At 37.8% G+C, this 21,329-nt stretch overlaps 4 protein-coding genes and 1 pseudogene across 6 annotated transcripts; 4 read left to right on the forward strand and 1 right to left on the reverse strand.

Annotated features, from left to right (window-relative positions):
- The first annotated feature begins 4,140 nt into the window (after nt 1-4,140).
- Nucleotides 4,141-5,687, forward strand: LOC130503070 (uncharacterized). Its single transcript, XM_056997718.1, has 3 exons — nt 4,141-4,407; nt 4,480-4,685; nt 5,263-5,687. The coding sequence occupies exons 1-3, from the start codon at nt 4,318-4,320 to the stop codon at nt 5,486-5,488; spliced, it is 522 nt and encodes a 173-aa protein (XP_056853698.1). The 5' UTR covers nt 4,141-4,317; the 3' UTR covers nt 5,489-5,687.
- An 862-nt stretch (nt 5,688-6,549) lies between these two features.
- Nucleotides 6,550-7,845, forward strand: LOC130503069 (E3 ubiquitin-protein ligase RMA3-like). The gene is made up of 2 exons (XM_056997717.1): nt 6,550-6,710; nt 6,931-7,845. Exon 2 carries the CDS (start codon nt 6,953-6,955, stop codon nt 7,688-7,690), a length of 738 nt encoding a protein of 245 aa, XP_056853697.1. The 5' UTR covers nt 6,550-6,710; nt 6,931-6,952; the 3' UTR covers nt 7,691-7,845.
- A 114-nt stretch (nt 7,846-7,959) lies between these two features.
- LOC130503068 (beta-glucuronosyltransferase GlcAT14A-like) lies at nt 7,960-10,170 on the reverse strand. Of its 2 annotated transcripts, XM_056997716.1 has the most exons (5): nt 10,015-10,170; nt 9,028-9,636; nt 8,881-8,956; nt 8,690-8,805; nt 7,960-8,599 (listed from the first exon to the last, which is right to left on the reverse strand). In XM_056997716.1, the coding sequence occupies exons 2-5, from the start codon at nt 9,611-9,613 to the stop codon at nt 8,097-8,099; spliced, it is 1,281 nt and encodes a 426-aa protein (XP_056853696.1). In that variant the 5' UTR covers nt 9,614-9,636; nt 10,015-10,170; the 3' UTR covers nt 7,960-8,096. The 2 variants fall into 2 exon arrangements, with proteins under 2 accessions (XP_056853696.1, XP_056853695.1); XM_056997715.1 differs by lacking the exon at nt 10,015-10,170 and having other exon boundaries at nt 9,028-9,723.
- A 1,367-nt stretch (nt 10,171-11,537) lies between these two features.
- Nucleotides 11,538-14,063, forward strand: LOC130503067 (exosome complex component RRP41-like; annotated as a pseudogene).
- A 776-nt stretch (nt 14,064-14,839) lies between these two features.
- On the forward strand, nt 14,840-17,870 carry LOC108854784 (proton pump-interactor 1). Of its 2 annotated transcripts, none has more exons than XM_018628444.2 (7): nt 14,840-15,002; nt 15,354-15,741; nt 15,835-16,026; nt 16,107-16,286; nt 16,372-16,566; nt 16,663-17,286; nt 17,371-17,870. In XM_018628444.2, exons 2-7 carry the CDS (start codon nt 15,388-15,390, stop codon nt 17,647-17,649), a joined length of 1,824 nt encoding a protein of 607 aa, XP_018483946.1. In that variant the 5' UTR covers nt 14,840-15,002; nt 15,354-15,387; the 3' UTR covers nt 17,650-17,870. The 2 variants fall into 2 exon arrangements, with proteins under 2 accessions (XP_018483946.1, XP_018483947.1); XM_018628445.2 differs by lacking the exon at nt 14,840-15,002 and adding an exon at nt 15,026-15,181.
- The last annotated feature ends 3,459 nt before the right edge of the window (nt 17,871-21,329 follow it).

Here is a 21,329-nt window from a genome sequence, read left to right on the forward strand (position 1 = left end):
CAAGAAAGAAACAAAACAAAACTAAGAAAAGAGATATACATTTACTTGATGGGCCAATTATTTAGAAAATCTTGATTAATCAAACCTAATTACTCTCCGTTTTATTAATTGAATCTTTGTAAATTCTAAATAAAATATCACTAAATATTTTAAATACCCACAATTCAACTAACAGAAACAAGTTACAGAATATAAAGAGTTATATCAAACAAAATTATAAACTTTATACATAAAAATTGAAAACCTCATGTAATTTGAAACAACAAAAAAATCCTCTATAATATCATCTATTAAAAAAAGCGAGAGTATTGCATGTGTTATATTTAAAATTCATCATTTCATAGTTGAACGTACGTAGATAACTAAAATTTATTTTATGTTTAGCTTCATGTAGAATATATATTACAATCTCAAAGATCAATTTTCTAAACTTCTAAAAATGTTCAGACAATAACTTTTTTGTTTGGATGTTAATCGGTCTTAACCCTTGTTCGGAAATGCGCTAGGCGTGATGCGTGCGGTCAGGACAGGCCTAGCTAGTTAACAGAAAATCGGAAATAAATCGGGGAGTAATCGGAGATTTTTTATAGATTTTCTTTTGTAATTGTAGTTATATTTTTTTTATAATGGGCATACAAGGGATAACGGTTAGCTAGTGTGGTAATTCTGGTGCTTAATATATTGAGATATATTTTGTGACCTAGTGTTTGTAAGTCCACAATTACAATTTTTTTGTTTATTTTTATCCCTTCTCAATAAAGGATACAATTGTAAATTCGAATTTATCTTCTTCCCTACCAATTCTGAAACCTAAAAAGACAGCAGACTGTTTTGTCCTGTTTTGTCCATTGATATAACATATTTTCGTCTAACTGTCATAATAAAACACTATAAACTCAAACGATTCACTGATTCTTTTTGCAATTATTCTGGAATTAAGGTCGAAGGATAGCAATAAGGGTAAAAATTGGATTTTGAGTTACGCGTTTCAAGTTGATAACCGGCCGTGTTTTCAAAACCACGCTTCTCGGCGGTTAGAAATCGGTTTACTGTATAACACAACCGAATCAGTTCAATTTGTTACGGTGACCTAACGTATCACGAATTCTCGGCCGCTAAATTGCCTATGCGGACGAGTTTTAGAACAAGGGTCTTAACACAAAATGATTAGGGGTGGGCAAAAAAACCGAACCAAACTGATTGAACCGAACCAACCGAACTGAAATCGATTCGAACCGAACCAAAGTCTACTATCAAACAGTTAGGTCTAAGATTTTCCCAACCCGAACCAACCGAACCGAATCCGATCCGAACCGAACCACGTTGAACCAAACCAAACTAAACCAAACCCATAACCAATGTGCATATTAGCAATATTGTACTAAAATCCTAAGACTAAAGTCATTGCTAACTTTATTAATATTTTCTTTTTAGTTTTCTATTTACTTTAGTTAATTTTTGTTTGATTGTGTTCTTATAAACATTTTGTAGTTTGTTAAGGTTTTTGTTTCAGTTTTACATTATATTTAGTTTACATAGTTTATTTTGTAGAGGCATTATTAACAATGTTTTTTTATTTTCTATTTATTATAGTTAATTTTGATTTGATTGTGCTCTTATAAATGTTTTGTGTTTCTAAAAGTTTTTTTCGATTTTATATTGGATTTAGTCAACATAATTTAGTTTCTTACAGTCGTCAACACGATGATTTTATGACCATGCGTTTGTGTTTTAAAACCGAACTGAATTCAAACCGATCCGAGTTCAAATCGAACCGAAACCGATCCAAACCGAACTAACTATGGTTTACTTTGGTTGGATAAATCATTGAACCGAATTAACCAAACCCAACCAAACCCGAACCGAACCGATAAAATAACCGAAGTGCCCACCCCTAAAAATGATATTAGCGCGGGTCCCGAGCATGGAGATAGGCTTTTAGGCCAGAACCTTCAGATAATCCAAAAGAAAAATAATATATTGAGCATTCTAAAGCAGAACTCAAGCCTAACCCTCTGGTCCACTTAGAGAGGTTTGAATTTCTTTACTGACCGTTAGCTGAGCACAACTTCTGGGGGTTGCAACCCCCACATGAGATCCATAAAACACACCAAACTTTTTATGGCCACTCTCTACTCTGCAGTTTTACATACTCCTCACATAAGTCTTTAACCATAAATTTTCTCACATATCGAGTCCGCTACCAAATACATTAGGGGACTTCGTAGGAGAATAAGTTGAAGAAATGGTTGCAGAGACGGGGATGGTGATGGTAGGTGTTCTAGGACTATGGGCCCGATTTGTTCGAAAGCCACTGCTTGAGTTCACCTGTGAAATTATAAAAGTCGCCTCTGAAGTCGTGTCGAGGATGTGTGGACGGGATACAGTTTCGTACAACTCGTCTCCTCCCATCTCCTGAAGAAGGTGGTATGCAAATGTACATGATCATTGTATTGACAAAATTTAGAGATACAAATAGGTTTTGTTTTTCTTATCTGTGGGTTCCCAATTATATATGTAAGTATACATCTTTTGAAATGTTAAACCTATTGATTGAACATGAACAAGTTATTTACAAGAGTCTCTAGAGTTTGAAAGAATGTTACCAACATAAACAAAAACTAATAATAATACCGGTGGTCATGTACATGTAGCCAATACTAGAGATGAGCGTTCCCCCATGGCCACCGGGTCATCGTTGTGGGGGATAATTGGCTTCCCAAACACAAAGAATGAAAGGGTTTAAGTGAGTGAATTGGTGTTAGTTGTATCTCGTGTTCCACCTAAAGCTTATCCACCTAAGTAAGTGTCTAATGAGATACTCTTCATCCATAGAACTTGTTTCTCGTGGAGAGAATCCCGCATGTCTAGATAGCTAGCTAGGGGGTTTGCAAAAAGTGGACGCTTCACTAGACTACTTTAGATCCAGGTAATAAGTTAATATGCAAGTTCTTTCAAAAAGTAATTTAGATCGGACATTGCAACGACGTTGTGTTAAGTTTGGTTGAAAAGCCGGTTAAATATTTTTCTCTTTATTCTTTACAGTTTTTCATGTGTGATATTAAATCCTGTTTTCGTTTTTATTAATTCAATTTGCCTGTTTATATATCATTGTTGATGTGTTGTTTATAGCATTAGAGTATAAAAATTTTGTTTGGTGAGTTTGAATAATATAAGTATAACATCCCGAACTGTGATATGTAAAAAGACTTAAGAAAATTGATTTGATTACCTATATCACCAAAGTTAACTTACTTTTTCTGTCACACATCAATTTAGAACTCTAGAGTTAAGCGTGCTTGGGCTGGAGTAGTGAAAGGATGGGTGACCTATCGAAAAGTAATTCGCGATACCGTGTAAGTGATACCAAAGCACGGAAAAATGTCGGGTGGTGATTATAGGGTAAGTAAATGATGATTTCGAGCCTTGGAAAATTAACGACCGACCGTCGGATGGGATGGGGCCCACAGACCGAGAAAACGGGCGTGGGTGGCCCATTAGCCGTGAGCGGATCAGAGCGTTACAATAAGGTTATATTGGATATATATTTGTAAGTAAACTATTTGAATGGTGATTTGTGATCAGTAGGAAAATCAAAACGAAAAGAGTATTAGGAAGACTTAAGTAAGAAAAAAAATTATGGAGTTCATTCATATAATGAACCATATAGTATCACGTAGATGATTATGTTACTAATGAATGATTCTTCGGTTTTAAGCTTTTGTTCTGTTAGACTGATAAAGAAGTCTTCGACATACACATCCAACTAGAATTTCTATAAGCATCTCTTCTTTTTCACTCTTCATTTTATTTTAAATTTTCTTATATTGGTAACATGTTCCAATCATGTAGGAATCTGATTCCCGTGTTAATATCTTTTCACGTTTTTAGGCATTTTCCAAGCTGTTTTCCATTTTGAAACGATCAAAAAGAAAAACTAACTTTGATTCCATCACGTTAATTTCAAAGAAATTAAAAAAAAAAAGAAGAAGAAGAAAACCAATCTCTTTTTTTTTTGCCATAAACAACAAAGACGTCTCACACAAGGAAGCACATGTCCACCTTTAGCTCTACGCATCCTTGACTACCATCCATTTTTCCTTCAATTTCTTAGATAAACTTTTCCAAGATACAAAAGTACTTTTTATTGAACCATAAGAATAATTAAAGAAAAAGGTGAGATACCCACTTCAGATAATGAAATGGTAACGTGTCTTTTTCCGTTAGGCGATATGATCAAATCTGAGCAAACAAAGTTGTCTTTATATCTAATCTAAAGGAACGTTTTGTGAAAGAGAGCGAGAGTAAGGTGAACCCATGGCGTCGAAGATTGTCTCAGCCATAGTCTTTGTATTCAACCTTGTCGCCTTTGGTCTAGCCGTTGCTGCTGAACAAAGAAGAAGCACTGTAAGTCTTTATTAAACGCATCCAGCAAGAAGATGATTATCTGATCTCTTTTCTAATTTTTTGGTGGGGCAGGCAACGGTTGTGCAGGACACTGAGGTGCAATACAACTATTGTGTGTATGATTCTGACAGAGCCACAGGGTATGGAATTGGAGCCTTTTTCTTCTCAGTTGCTAGTCAACTCCTTATCATGCTCGTTAGCCGTTGCTTCTGTTGTGGGAAGCCTCTCAAGCCTGGTGGTTCACGCGGTCTTGCCCTTGTTCTCTTCATTGTCAGCTGGTAATATTTTTACCTTTTTGTTGTTATTTAGCTCCATTAGTTTCAAAAAAAGGATTTAGCTCCACTAGTTCATATCATATATATATTCCTTAACTTAAGCTAGCCTGGATATAACTGATTCTAGTATGCGATTTTGACTAAAATAACTGAAATTAAAATATGATTTAAATCCAGAGTCAAACATATACAATCGAAGCTTGGTCTTAGTACTTTATGTTATGTTGTGGGCTTCCGTCCAATATATTAGAAGAAGGTATACTGGATTAGAGATTGATGATAGGCTGATAGCTAAGGAACACAAACGTGTTTAAAAACACAACGAAATAGCACTGAACTCTCTCCGAGAGAGTCTCTCGTCGGTCTATAATGATATTAACATAATAACATCATAATATATATTATATATATATATATAACGATCAGCTTGCAAATTCCCATTCTCTTTCCAAACTACTAATGTTTCTATAGTTCAAATCTAACATAACATAAGTATTACTAATCCAATTCTGCTTCAATCTATCTCTGAACTGATCAATTCTGTTTTGGTTTTGGGATTGTTGTTTTCTTGGCGAAAAAGGATGTTCTTCTTGATAGCGGAGACATGCCTATTAGCTGGATCAGTAGAGAATGCATACCACACAAAGTATAGGACTATGTTCATGGACAATCCTCCAGACTGTCAGACTCTTCGTAAGGGAGTATTCGCTGCGGGTGCTTCTTTCGTCTTCTTCAACGCTATTGTCTCTCAATTTTATTATTTCTTTTACTCCTCTGCTGCTCAGGCCTCCCCCATGCCTTACTAGAGGACTTCTATTCCACAAAATATTGTTTTTATTTCTTATATGCTATGTGATTAATATATACTATTGTCATACTTTTGGGGTGTTATCTTTCTATTGTGTGACAGCAAAATGATATGAAGCTGAGGGTAAAACTATGAGTTTGTAGATTGATTTGTATGGATTATTGCATTGAAATGTTTTTTTTAAATTACCAAATCGTTTATTCATCTGGTTCAAAAGATAAATGTGAACCATAACAACTCGTAGCATACTTTTGTAGTTAGCATGGGATCCCATAAACACCAATCCCCATCAATCAATGGAGATTTAAAAAAAAAAAAAAAAATTCAGGTGGTGAGTGATCCGAGCTTGACGAAATCAGGGGTTAACTGGAGCTGGAACAAGACTTTGGCGTCTTTCGAGAATGAGTTATCAGAAGAAGCAAGTGATGTTGAGAAGGCTCGTAAAGTGTGGGAGATCAGTGAGAAGCTCGTTGGATTGGCTTAATGAGACTTTTGCTATCTCCTTCCTGATGAGCCCTCTTTCTGCCAAGCGATGAAAAACATAGAGGATGTTCTGAAAATTTTAGATGTCTGATTCTATTGAGGAATTTTTTCGTTAGCGTCTGTTGAGTGTAGATGTGTTTGGCGAGTAGCCCACCATAAAGAAAAGAAATAAAAGTTTGCCAATCTTTAAGCTAAGCTTTAAGAGGATCAATCATAATCTGATGAAGCAGAGAATGAGCGTTGAGAAGTTCATTTGTCTAAAAGAGCATCAAACATATACCAACATCTTTGTGCATCAGATAGCTAAATTTAACTCATATGTTTGGTTTTACCAAAAAAAAAAAAAAATTTACTAACTGCATACCAAGAATCATCAGTACTATCTTCACATGATCATATCCTCCTAGCCTTTGTGTTTGTTGTCTTGTTTAGCTGTCACAGATCGTTCAAGCTCCCAAAGAAGAGAAATACATGTCATCAAGTCCACACAAAAAAAAAAACTAAAAAGATTTAGTTGGAACAGAACCGAGTAAGTGGTTGGTCAGATATTTATAGGGATCCCTTCGATAATATTTTAATTTTTCGGAACTTAAAAAAAAACAAAGACAAAGACAAAGCCAAAGCCATCACCGTCGTTGTCGTTAAAACCTCCACCATCATCATCATCGTCATCGTAAGTTTGACTTATAGAGCGAATTAACATCATCCAATCCCCCCCCCCCTCGGCGATCTATTCGGTAGGTTCTCTCTTCATCATCATCATCATCATCATCACCATCATCATCTGTCTTTTGCTGTGGATTGGATTCTTATTCAGAGAATTGAAATCTGAATCCCTGTTTATATATTGATTATTCTGATCTATAAAATGTTTTCCCGTTGCATAGTTTAAGCAAAAGAGAAGAGATTTTGATTAGAAGTCACAAATCAAAGAAATTAAGGTTATTTTGGTTGTAGATTTAGCGATTTTTGCCTCTCCATGGAAGGAAACTTCTTCAGCTCTGATGATGATGATGGCTCCACGGTCAAACAAAAACCTAATCTCGTCACGGTTCCAACAGGATCTCAATCCAACGAAAGCAGCGGATGTTTTGATTGCAACATCTGTCTAGACACAGCTCTTGATCCGGTGGTCACTCTCTGCGGACACCTTTTCTGCTGGCCTTGCATCTACAAGTGGCTACATGTTCAGCTCTCTTCTTCTTCTCTCTCCATCGATCACCACCACCACCACCACCACCAGAACAACAACAACAACAACAACAACTGCCCTGTCTGCAAATCCAACATTGCAATCACCTCATTGGTTCCTCTCTACGGAAGAGGCATCTCTTCTCCATCCTTTGACTCCAAGGAACAACAAGACTCGATACCTCGTAGACCTGCTCCATCAAACACTCCCATCACTCCAGATTTACCTCTGCACCACCACCGAACAATGTCTCCAACGTTTCACAACCACCACCGATACTCCTCCCGTGGCTTCACCACCACAACTGAGTCAACAGACCTTGCTAACGCGGTGATGATGAGCTTGCTGTACCCGGTGATCGGGATGTTTGGGGACATGGTCTACACCAGGATATTCGGAACCTTCACAAACGCGATAGCTCAGCCTTATCAACAAAACCAGAGGATGATGCAGACTGAGAAGTCTCTTAATCGGGTATCCATTTTCTTCTTCTTTTGCATCTTCCTTTGCCTCCTTCTCTTCTAGTTCTCTCTTGTATACACTTTTGTTGTAAATAGACTGTAAAAACTCAAAGTCGCTGTGGTATAACAACTACATATACACTATTGTCCCTGTGTATTGCATATCTACGTGCTTGTAACAAATCGTCATGAACCATATACATGTTTGATTGAGTCTCATATGAACATTTCAACATCTCTGTTTATTCTACAAGTTGCTTAGTTGCCTTTCTTGTCTCAAATCAATTATTGAAATAACTAAATGTTATTTTGAATAGTTTTTTTTTTTCCTATGTGAAGAGAAGACGTGAGTTGGTATATTATTTGGTCACATTGTAGTAACAAGTATACGTTTAAATTAGACATGAAACATCTAAAAACAAAAACCGCCTCTAAAGCATTCAGCTGTGTAAGTGTATCGAGAGAGCCGCCTATCTACATTTCCTTTGATCCGATGTCGAAACAAGTCTGCTAACAAGCTCCTGTAACCGGTTAGCTCCAGGGCCAGGACTGATCCTTGACGGATCGCCAACCTTGGAGCATTTATGTTTGTCTGAACACCAACCACCAGGTGTAAAGTTCTTCCCATCATTACCTTCTCTACTGAGCAGCTCTTTATCGATCTTGTCCAAAGCAGGATCGTTGTGTTTGAACTTGCGGGCAAACACAGCTCCGCTTGCAATCATCCTCTCCGTGTCGGTGATGTTGAGTGTCCGAGGGTGCTGCTTTGGAGGACGGTCCCATGAGATGTAATGCAGGTCGTGGTTAACCACCGTGCTCGAATACTCTGGTGTGTTGCATATAACGGTCTGGAAGTATCCTTCCGGCGTGGAGAGGAAGTTTGTGTAATACATTAGGAGTGTCCGTGGAAGATTGTCCCATCCCCAGATGCAATATTCTACGAAGGACCGTGATAAAACCATCCAAGCAGAACCTTAAGATTCATTGAAACATGCACACAACTTAAGCCACAGGTTTCATAATCATTACCCTTCTTGTTACCGAGTTAATGAAATTTCATTACCAGTGAATAGTTTGAATGCAGTAGGCATGGTTCTACGAGGTGTAACCCAGAAGACATCTGATTTCTTAGTCGAGTAAAGCCCCGGGTCTATGATCAGAGGCTTTGCTCTTTTCTCTCTGCAATAAGAAACAATCATTACGCACACGTCTCAAAGTTTGTTGTCAGTTATAAAAAATAATAAGAATCATTACGCTTTCCAGCCTAGTTTGCTAGTGTATTCGATAAAGTTGAGGTTCCGGTCCAGCCCTGTGAATGTATGAATAAGATCTGCAAATGAAAAAAAAAACTAACAACGATGATCCAATGATACAAAAGAAGACGGTAATGTGTATACGTACCATCTTGAGTCACTAGAGGATAATCTGAGGCGCTGAGGTTGATGAACCAATCCCAATCTTTACTCTTCTTCAAAAGAATGGCGCATGCATGAAGCGTATTAGCGACCATTGTGGGTCCTCTATACGTTACGAGGTTAGCCTTTGTGATCATGTGAACATTTCCAACGTCGGTGAACACAGGATCTTCACTCACACGTTTAGCCAGCTCGATTCTTTCTTCGGCAGGAGACTCGAGATCGAGATGAACAACGTATTGGTTCCTAGGATGGTACAGTGCTCGTAACACTCTCCATAGAGAGTCTAAGTCGCCTTTTGAACCTGAAACTAGATAACCAAAGCGAGGACTAGACTGTACATGAGGAGGAGGAGGAGAAGAGGAGTGGTTGTTGATCTTTGACTCAACGAAATTGACGGTTGTTTCGTTTGTGGATGGTAGATTATCTGAGGAGAAGATGAGTGAGTTAATGGAACGCACGGAAGAGAGGAGACCCATGTTGAAGGATGCAGCTGTGAGGAATATGAACATGAGAGAAGCCATTGCTAGAGGAAAAACCCATCTCCTTTCTGAGTTTGATGAAAACGCCATTGAATAGTCTTTTCATAAAGAATCTGAAAATAAAAAGGTTACGTGATTAAAAAAAAATTAGGTCAACGTAACAAGCTCTTGTGGGAGGATCATGAGAGAAGCAAATATATTATCACAAATGAAGATTTGCTATAACTTTAAATATTCATCGTTAATTCTGAAAAGAAAAGTATCAAGATTTCGAATTTGAATTTATCCCGAAATAGTCGATGAGGAAAACGAAAAACAAGGGACTCACGAATCGTAACGACGTGATCGTCACAAGTATCAGCCGATCATAAAAATAGTTCGAAAAAGACATGTCTGAAAATAAGAAATACTCTCTCGTTCTATCGACCAATCAGAACACATTTTAAAGATGTGATGACAATGGGGAATTAAAAAGCAGAAACAAATAAGACCTGGTTTCTTAAATCTTCCGGGGACTTGACGTGAGAATGTAACAAAGCTCCGGGGACTTCACTATCCGAGAGGAGTCGAAGATTTATTAATCTCCTGAGGATTTATTAACTAAACCGTAAATAACTCTTTTGTATAAAAATAGATTTAAAGAAGTAAATCTGATCAGACTGGCTTATATATAAAAAAAAGAAAGAAATCTGAGACTGACTTGGAGAACAAAGAAGATGAAATGAAACTGAGAGTTATAGAATTCTTCTGGATTTCAGTTTCCTACAAATATGTTTTGGTTTTAACTCACTTCCTAGAAACGGTGCGATCTCTTTTTGACTTTGATTTATGGGGAGTCTTTTTCTTTGGTGCAAAAGTTAAAATTTATTGGGAGTCTTTGATTTACAAACAACATTTATTAGTTTGGTTTACCATTTCAGTTACATAGCTTACTGATATTATGCATCATATACATGCTTTCTGATGTCAAAATGAGTAACGAATCCGTTAAAACTTAAAATGCTTATATTGATTTTCTTAGAAAAATTGTTACGTCAAACACCTATTTTGTGGTCCGCATTGCATGGTAAGTAAATTATTAAATCTTTAAGAGTTTAAGTCAAAAAAAGTCTTAAGAAATATATTGATGAGTTACGCAAGTTGTATTGGTTAGTGCTTTTGAAATGACCGAATGACTGCTTCTAGTCTAATTCAAAAGGACAAGTGTGTTGATTTGCAAAGGAAGTAATTAGTCTATTATCCAAGAAATTAAGAATTATGCTTTTAACTTATTTGAGTAAATAAATCTGTTCACATTTCTCTCATATACACTACTATATAAAACACAATTTGATAATTAGAGGATAAACGAATAAATATGTTGGTATTGGCCATGTAATAGATTATTTTCTTTATCTCTCAAATATGTGATTGATTATTTGTTTTCTATTTTTTTTGGTCAAATATTTGTTTTCTATTCTAGATATGGATTGTGTTTGATAATTGTGCAAGAACAATATTTAGATAGAGCTAGCGATATAGACTGATAATGTAAAGGACCTAGATCACTGTTTTTTCTTCTTGGAAAACGTAATGCACATTATACGTTGAGTTCACTTTACTTTGCTTTTAGTTGATTGTTGGCAGTTGGTAGTTCCTCCCACCGTTCGTCGTATTCTTGTGTGTGACAATTTTCTTTCCAATAGTATTTTCTTTTATAAATTATAAATTTGCTGTGACTGGAAGGTATATAATTTTTTTTCTGATTTGGCACTAGTTTGACTAAAGTTAGATATTTTTGGAGATTATTGGTGCACAAAAAAAAAGAGATTATTGGAGAATACTTATACAAATTTTACAAACCACATTCTCTTTTCAAGGGTTCTGACCTCTATTGGACACGTCCTGATGGCCGTGGATTCCACCAAGTGCCGACCTGCCTGTAAAAACCCTTTCTTTTCTTAAACATTAACATTCGTCCCTGCAACAAGAACCCATATGAAACCGGTGAAACATCTCTTTTTTGTGACTAACCCAACTTGAAATTCACTCTCTTTCAGTGCTTCAGACAGGTGCTGTGAGTTCAGCTTCTGGGTCTGCTTATGCTGAGTTTGGTAACACAAAAGTCATTGTCTCAGTGTGAGTGTATTAGATAACATTTGTCCACATCGTCTGTTTTCACAATTTGCTTCTTCTTTTTTTCTGTCGACTAATTCTGTTTTGGCGTGTGTTTGGCTTGTTCTGTTAGATTTGGGCCAAGGGAGAGTAAGAAAGCAACGAGTTATAGTGATGTTGGCAGATTGAATTGCAATGTAAGCTACACTACTTTTGCTGCCCCTCCTGCTCTTGAGAGTAAGGTACGTGAAGTTCTATCGCGTTACTGATGTTATCAAATTGTAATTTTGTATTGGGTTGCAGGCGACCACTCCGTTGTGATAATCATGTGCCAGTCTTGCTATACCGGATGCTGGGATTATGGTTTATGACCTTATCACAGCTGTTTCAGTGGTATCTTCATGTTACAAACAAGTTGCACTTATTCCTCTGCACTATCTCTTAAGCTCATTAGCGTTTGATGAAGAAAGTAACACATAATTTGAAATAAACAAGATTGCCATGTGGTCGAGCTTTGAGAGACATATAAAGCTACTGTTGATCTCCTGATTCTTTATTCTGAAAACACTGACTTTGAAAATAAAAATGCCTGCTGCGGTTTTGAAAATCTTGCATAGGTAAAATCCTTATGATTGACCCGGTTAGAGAAGAGGAAGGATGTGAAAATGGAAGCTTGATGATGACATGCATGCCATCTCGTTGTGAAGTTACTCATCTGACCATCACTGGTGAATGGACAAGGCCTAATATCAACGAGGTATGCCCTCCAATAATACCTCATCTCCTTTTATTGCTTCTTAGAGACAACGGTCTTTCGTTTCTTGCCATTGACTTCATCTAATTGTTTCCTTTGTCTAGAAGCACATGACATGAGGTCAGTTATAGCACAAATTAGATTGTAGCGTGTTCATACCTTAGCACTTAATTATGAACCAATTGGATGATAGGAGCGTGTTAGACATGGTTAACCAAACAAGTTTCAAAATTTTGCAGGCAATGCATCTATGCGTGGATGCTTGTTCCATACTTGGAGAGATCATGCGGGATTGTTTGAAACAAGCTGCGTTAGCTTCCGATGAATGAACATATTCAAGAAACTATGGATTGTACCTCAGCCATATTAAGAAACCGGTTAAGCGTGTTTAGGTAAAATGGATTTTAGACTAAACCTGTCTGGTGTGGCTTAGACCGATGTATTTTCTCTACGTCAAGTTTGACGGAGTTATGAAATGAAATCCAGTTTTGTACCCAAAACTGAGTCAACTTTTCATGTACTCCTATTTCTCTACGCACAATTTCCTATAGGCTCCCTTAGTCTTCTATACCCCTTTTTCATAATTCTATTTTTGATCAAAACATTAAATCCCTAATCAAATCTTTTTCCCCTCTTCAAAACTAAACCCTAACCCCCCATAGATTAGTGAACCCATGGACAAGTATTTAACTTCTATACCTTTCAAATTTGAAAAAAATATTTTAAAAACGTTTTTAATCCTATTTAATTGATTTTCGTGAAAATATGAAAAACAGTTTTTTTTTATTTTTGAAATATTTTTATCAAATTCTATAAATCAAATAAAAAATATTCACGTTTCCGATTTAATTTTATGATTTTTCGTTAGACATATAAAATTAAAAAAAAAACTATCTAATAAAGATTGAAGAGTGAGATATAGGGGCATGAGAGGAATTGCCTCCCTAAAACTTAAAATGTGTATTTCTATTAAACACACAAAGACACTCCAAATCTTCGTTTTCTATATTTATATTAAGAACAGTATTCAGAAAGTTGAGGCTTATTACACTACACCAAAAAAATAAAAGAGTTTTGCATCTCTCTTTACTCTTTATCTTAGAGGCATGGCGGAGGCAAGAAATATTCTTATGGGGGTCAGTGAGTTTAAACTGAGGGTAAAAAGTATTTCAGATTGGGGGCATATACAATGGACCTTTGTAATTTACACCAAATTTAAATTTTTGTTGGGGTCAGTGAACCCATCCTATTGAACGTGGCTCCGCCACTCAGGCATTCTTGTTCACGTCACGTGTTCGTGCTGACAATATTGAGTAAAAGCAGCTAGGAGGGTATTTGAGGAATTTCAGCTTACGTCTGAACTTCAGCTCGTGTAAGAAGAGTACGATGCAAAGAATCTTAATACGCATGACTTGATATGTGAAGCGGAAACAAAGAGAGAGAGGAGAAGACGTGTGTCTCTGACAAGTGAACAGCTGTAACCACGAGACTTTTAACGTCAAAGAAGACTTCCCCCACGTTTTCAACACAACCTAACAACTGTTTCTTTCTTCTCCACCTATTCCCACTTTTTGTCCTCTTTGATTTTTTGATTTTTTACCTTGAACAACTTTTGTCTTCTTATTAAGAATGGTTCTCAACTAAGAAAACGTACTCTTTCAGTATTTCGTTAACTTTCCATGTTTACTAAACGATGAATCTTAATATTTTGTTAATTACTAATCACCGTCTAAACCAATGAGTAAACTCGACGGATAGAGATGGTAACAGATTGTTTCATTCTTTGGTGTATCTACCACCTTGCCCACCCTTGGCTTATAAATTATAATGAAATGAAAAAAACATGATAATTTGTTGGACACATGAATGAAATGAAATACCACATAATAAAGTCTTGAAGATAAAAAAATTCCAAGCACTATTTTTATAAATGTGGTTACCAACAAACTAGTTTGATGTTAACTAAGATTCTATATTAGTTAGTTAGTTGGTTTTGATCGAATATTGTTATCCACACTATTTTATTCTATACCGATTACAGTGATCCTACTAGTTACAAATCCCGCAATGATCTTTTTAACTCTTACAAATCTCTTTCGGTTTAGTAAAAAAAAAACTCTTTAGCCGCAAGACCCGTGACCACCACACACACACACACCTCTCCATGCTTGCAATTAGCAAGTTTGATCATTTAAAAGCATGTGTCTTGTATTTCCGTCACGTTTGAAAGTTGTTAGTTACAAAAAGGTCATGGGCTCTACAGCTCTACAGTTTTGTATCCAAGATTTAACAAAAAAAAAAATCTTGCAATTCTCAAAATCAATTTACGAATATAATCAATGTTTTTAAATAAAAGATTATAGACATGTATATGAACAAAACAAGTAGGAAGGAAACCAGGAAAGACCCAAATCAGGGTTAAAAAAAATCAGTAGATAGAGAGAGTAAATATTTACCCACTTTGGTAAAATATATCTGACTTTAATGGGAGAGAGAAAGAGAGGCAATTCGTGGGCTTTTCTAAAAATCGAAGATATATTTAGATTTGAGATCTGACCACCACAAAAGTTGATCTCCCTCTCCTTCTTCTTCTTCCTCTTCCTCAGATCTCCACTTCTCTCCCCTTTCACGGTAACCCCTTCATTTCCTTCTATCTCTCTCTCTAATTGAAAACTTGTGTGATTAACAATCTATATTGACTTTGATTTGCTTTTCGATTATTGCTGCTTTTTTAATCTCTTCTGAATCATTTTTGATCGTCTCTAATTTGACTTCCGACAATTGTTTTCCGTTGACTCTGCCTTTTAAAGGTTTGATCTTTCCCCTGTTCTGTCTGTACATTTCGAATCTGCTGTTCGTATGTTTTGTCTTTTTCCCCCGAACTGATCTTGTCTGTATATATATGCATTTGATATTGAATTAGATCCTTAAAGTTTAATCCTTTCTAGTTGCGATCCACTGACGTATCGATGTTTGGATCAGGATCCTCTGTTTTGATTTGCTCTGTTTCGAGAAGATGGGTGTTGAGGTTGTAAAGTCCGCCGGTGGATTCGAGGTAGCTCCGGCTCCTTTCGAAGGAAAGCCCGAGACGAACGGGAAGGCGGATAAGGGCGCCGCCATCAAGTTCGGCTCAAACGGCGAGCAGGCGCCGAAGAAAGCCGAAGAGAAGAAGAATGTGTTGATCTCTGATGTGCCAAAGGACGCGGCGGAAGAGTGGCCCGCGGCGAAGCAGATTCGGTCTTTCTACTTTGTCAAGTACCGTCATTTCGACGATCCCAAGATCAAAGCTAAGCTCGATGTAGCTGATAAGGAGCTTGAGAAGCTGAACAAGGCCCGGAGTGCTGTTTTCGAGCAGTTGAAAGCTAAGAGGGTAAAAGACTTTTTGTTTTTTTTTTTGGAACTCTCTGATTGAATGGTGTCTGTAGGGTTTGACTTTTTGGGAGTTTCTTTTTTGATGCAATAGGCGGAGAGATCTGAGTTGTTTGACCTGTTGGACCCGTTGAAGACGGAGCGTCAAGGGTTCAACACCAAGTTTGATGAGAAGAGAAAGGAGATGGAGCCGTTGCAGCAAGCTCTGGGGAAGCTGAGGGGGAATGATGGTGGGAATGCTCGTGGGCCTGCTATCTGTTCTTCAGAGGAAGAGTTGAATAATATGGTAACAATCTGTACTTTTTTATTTTCACCTGTTCTGTAGCATTCATTCTCATTTGGTTTGGGGTTTGTGGAATAATGTAGATATACAGCTACCAGTATCGTATTCAACATGAAAGCATTCCTTTGACCGAGGAGAAGCAGCTTCTCAAAGAGATCAGGCTGCTTGAAGGGACGAGAGACAAGGTTATTGCTAATGAGGCTTTGAGAGCTAAGATCAAAGAATCTATGGGTCATAAAGATGATATCCAAGGTCAAGTCAAGGTAAGAGAACTCGTGGTTGGTTACTTTGAAGTTTTAAGTGTGTAGAAGTTGTTTCATATGTGTTTTTGTGATGCTTTTCTTGCAGGCAATGGGTGCTGGCTTGGATGGAGTGAAGAAGGAGAGGCAGGCAATTTCAGCAAGGATTAATCAGCTGAGTGAGAAGGTGAAAGCAGCGAAAGACGAGATTCAGGTCCTGGAGACTGAGCTGAAGACTGTGACTGAAAAGAGGGACAAAGCTTACTCAAACATTCGTGAGCTTAGGAAGCAAAGAGATGAGACGGTATGATACAAAGACACATACTTTTGAACATGTTCTTGTGAAAGGAGAATGGTTTTGTGCAAATATTGAAAACACTTTTTGTATGTGTTGATACAGAACTCTGGATTTTACCAAGGGCGTAATGTGTTGAACAAAGCTAGAGACTTGGCTGCACAGAAGAACATAGAGGAGCTCGAGGCGCTCTCCAATGCAGAGGTTGAGAAATTCATCTCCCTCTGGTGCAGTAAGAAGAATTTCAGAGAGGATTACGAGAAGAGACTCTTGCCATCGCTTGATGCTAGGCAGCTTAGCCGAGATGGAAGGATGAGGAACCCTGAGGAGAAGCCTCTGATTGCTCCAGAGGCACCGCAATCAAAGGCGGCAGCACCTTCTCAAACTGAGGTTGTCCCTAAAGCTAAGGCAAAGCAGCAGCAGCCAAAGGAGGAGCCAGTTTCTGCACCTAAACCAGAAGCTACTGTTCAGAAGACTGAGAAGAAAGCTAAAGATGCAGCGAAAGTAAAGAATGTTGTTGCTGCTGATGAAGAGGATGATGAAGTTTATGGTCTTGGAAAGCCGCAGGAGGAGAAAAAGGTAGATGAAGCGGCGTTGAGAGAGATGAGAAAGCAAGAGGAGATTGCTAAAGCCAAGCAAGCCATGGAAAGGAAAAAGAAGCTGACAGAGAAAGCTGCTGCTAAAGCTGCTAAAAGAGCTCAACTGGAAGCTGAGAAGAAAGAGAAAAAGGTAACTACACTTTCTTCTTCTTCTTCTTCTTCTGTAGTATATCAATGCTCTCTCTTTCCATTCTAATAACTCTCAATCTTGCAGGAGAGAGAGAAGAAGGCCAAGAAGAACGGAGGCGAGGCTGTATCTGAGGAAGTTCCAGAAGCTTCTGAGGCTGAGAAGGAGGAGATTGAAGCACCAGTGGAGGAGAAACCACAAAAGGAGAAACAAGTGAGGAACAGGATCCGCACTAGAGGAGGACCAGAAACACTCCCGAGAGCTATCCTCAAGCGTAAGAAGGCGACTAACTACTGGATTTATGCTGCCCCAGCCGCTCTTGTGGCACTGATGCTTCTTTTCTTGGGTTACTACTACGTTCTCTAGATGAAAACGTAGTGATCAAGCGAGGCCTGCGTTTTGTTGTAGTTTGGGATAATCTTTAAAAGCTTCTTTTTGAGGATGAGACTCTTTAAGCTTATACCTCCTTTACATACAGAGTAGCGACTCCTCCCTTTATAAGTACTTTCACATTTCACTTCTTTGTTCTTTTCTCTTTTGTTGTTGAGGGCTTTTAACTTTGAAGTATGAAAACAGTTTTTGTTACATTTTATAGCTCTGATAGTGTTAATTATCATGACTAATGAGTTTGAACTTTTTTGAATACAAAAAAACCTTAACTTTTGCAAAGATGCAATTAGATATAGATCTTCCATTCTACATGCATTGTGTTGTTGCAACGCAGAGTCCATGGCTACATGAGACTGTCTAAGCTAGTAGCAGGAATGAACGCTAACATAATGTTCATAGATCATAAACTCTGACTTCTTGTTACCTACTAGCCACATATTTGTTTTATGGTAACTATTGAAAGTATTCAATTTCACTAACATGTAAGGTTGCAAGTTTGGGTAGCTCTGGCAAAAGGAGTTCTGAATGATCAGTATGCAACAAGCTGAATGGAAATAAAAAGAATCATCACCGATGAAAATCAAGACAAGCTCTTCCTCTTTACTTTTAGATATTTGCTTCAAGTCTCTATGCATAGTATTTGACGAGAGAAATAGAAGAAGGAAGAGTGAAGCTGCCTCACCACCAGCTCTAATTGCAAAACTGATTGACAAGACAATGAGATAAATTCTCAATCATTCAAAAGAAGGACATGAGTCTAGAAGGGGGTTTACGGTTCTGGTTTTCAACTAGACAAAACTAAAGGATGAAGAAGGAAGTAAAGTGAAGGAATTTTTTTTTTATTAAGTTCTTAAGGAAAAATTTGTATAGAGAATCATAAGAAAGGACACACATAATTGTAACAGTTTTTTTCTTTTTGAATTAAATTTAACATTCAATTAGAAAAAAAGAAGGTTGCAAGTTTAGGATTTGACTAGAGATGATTCCCTTAAACTAATATGTTGGAATATTTGTGTGTTTAAGGACTGTTTTTTACAACTTTGATTCAACTGTCTTTCCTAAATGGGGGTTTACTAAGCTAGTATCAGGAAAGAACATTATCGTTAAACAGGTGAATGAAAGAAGGTACTGGTGGTTCTTTATACAAGCTTAGTCTCATAACAAATCTGGACAATATTTTAAACAAATGACTTTTGTTCAATCTTTGTGCTCCATGTATCGAAAGATGTTTGAGAGGGAACTTGGTGATTGGTGGGTCCAAGAGAGAGACAATGCGTATCAGTGGTCATTGTGTCCTTTAATAACACTTGGCCGATTCGTAGCGTTCGAAACATGTTTACATCATCGTGGGGGCTACACTTGCGATGATACAATGGCTAGTTGTTACGTGTTACTTCTAATGGCCTTGGAAACTTAGCTATCGTCTTTAAATGCTTTGGTATCATTCACAATAACTTTCCTTACGGTTTCAGATAACTGAGTTTACTGTAATTAAACTACCTTTTGCTTTTTGCAATCATCAAATTAAGATTGTGAACTAATTCTTAGCTTCACAATTTGTTTTTTTGCTAAAAGAAATCTGCTAGTTTCAATTATTTGCTAATTATCCGTAAGACAATTTTTGCGCAATGAAATTATTCAGCATCCGTAAGTTTAATTATCTATACTATTAAAGCAAAATACCTAATAGATTTTTGTCCTTGAGTTTTGAAGTTATTTACCAGAAACTGCCACTATCTTTTTTTAATTTAACATAATTAATTAAAATCGACCATAAAAAAAAAGGAACCAATCGTTATCCAAAAGAATTCAAGCATTTAAGTTTGCCAAAAAGGAAAGAATTCAAGCATTTGGTAATTATAGAATCATTCAAAAAATTAATGATCCCGAAATACTCTCCTATATTAAATACACGAATTTTGCATTTAATATTTAACTGTTATTTAAGTTTATATTTAAATAAGATATATTTAATTTTGCACACTCTCAGTATATGTGTGTATGTGTTCAGTATATGTGTGTGTATGTGTTCAGTATATAATGTGTGTATGTATGAGTATATATATGTTCAGTTTCAGTAATTTTGCATTTTTGTATATTTCTACTCTTAAAAATTTCCCCGTACGTACACCAACCAATTAGATTAGGTGACGTACTTTTTCTCTCCCAGGCACGAAGGTAGAGAACGGTCTTTAACCCCGAGACTCTTCACTGCAAGCAAAGTTGACCTTCCTTTTTGAGTTAACTTCCACCAACGTCTGCTCTTCTTTTTTCAAAAACCATTCCCTTTTGGGATTGACCCCCGGATAATAGACCTCTCTGCGCATTATCCTCCGGGTTCATCCCCCGACCTAGTCGGAGGGACAGCCGTCGCCGGCCTTCTTCACCGTCAGAACCTCCTGCTTCCGACGATTCCCACCATGGCGAACCACTTCGGTCAATTGCGCAGCATCAGCACTCTATTTCTCCAAAAGTGAAGAACTCTCATTCAGTTTCTAAAGCTCTCTGCAACTTTCCCACAGTCTGTGGTACTTCCTACATTGTTGCAACCGGGTTTTCTCTCTCTGCCGCTACTACACAATCGTCATCTCCGTGAAACCTACTACTCTGTGTAGTCTCTGTCTTTCACGGTCACACCGCTGCAATGGCTCATCGTTTCTCGAGAGCAGACAAAGGAAAATGGCAGGAAGAGCCTAGACCACCAAAGAAGCCGCTGATCCGAATCCCTGAATCCAATGTGTCGGATCTCATTGAGAAGAACAAATTTACTCTGATTGGTAGAGTCACCAATCCCGCCATACAGAAAACAAGAGCTCTGGTCGATTTCTTTCTCCAGCATTGGAATGTAGTGGGAAGAATAACTGGGCGACCACTCGGACCGAACCTGTTTCAGTTTAGCTTCGAATCTGAAAAAGATATGCAGGTCATTCTCTCGAAGGCACCGTTCCATTTCAAACGATGGATGTTAATCTTGCAGCGTTGGGAACCGGTTGTCTCTGACTCCTTCCCAGACCGCATCACCTTCTGGATCAATATCCACGGGATACCTCTCCATTACTGGAATGATGGCGCTATTGATGCTATCGGAGAAGCTTTGGGACCGATAGTAACTCGGGACGTTGATAGAGCCCGCCTTAGAGTACAAATTAATGGTCTCCAACCTCTTATCATGTGTATGGATATTGAGCTACCCTCCAAAGCAGTTGTAGAAATTGAGCTGGAGTATGAGAACCTTGACAAACACTGCTTCCTCTGCAAATCCCTCTCCCATGAAGACAATGACTGCTATCTCAAGCCACCAAGAACTAATGGAGAACGACGCCATACGAGCACTTCTCAACAGAACACACTGGAGAAACTGGAAGAAGAAAAGAGAAGACAAGCAGACAGGAGATATGCGCGACAGAATCAACCCTCCCATCGGGAAGGAGCTCGATGGACAAACTTCAAGGCATCTCGAGATGCACCTCCTGTTTCCCAGGAGGTTTACTCCAAAGGCACCTCGGGCAGAAGCTCTGGCTTCGAAGAGAACCACCGCCGATATGATGACAGGACTCTGCGTGAGTACAAAACTCCATCGTATGACAATCGATCATCACAGAAACGCCAATATGATCCTGCCCCATCGGTTCACACCTCTCAATGGCGTGTACGCG

Source organism: Raphanus sativus, unplaced genomic scaffold (assembly GCF_000801105.2).
Source record: "Raphanus sativus cultivar WK10039 unplaced genomic scaffold, ASM80110v3 Scaffold0784, whole genome shotgun sequence".
Classification (NCBI taxonomy): Eukaryota; Viridiplantae; Streptophyta; class Magnoliopsida; order Brassicales; family Brassicaceae; genus Raphanus; species Raphanus sativus.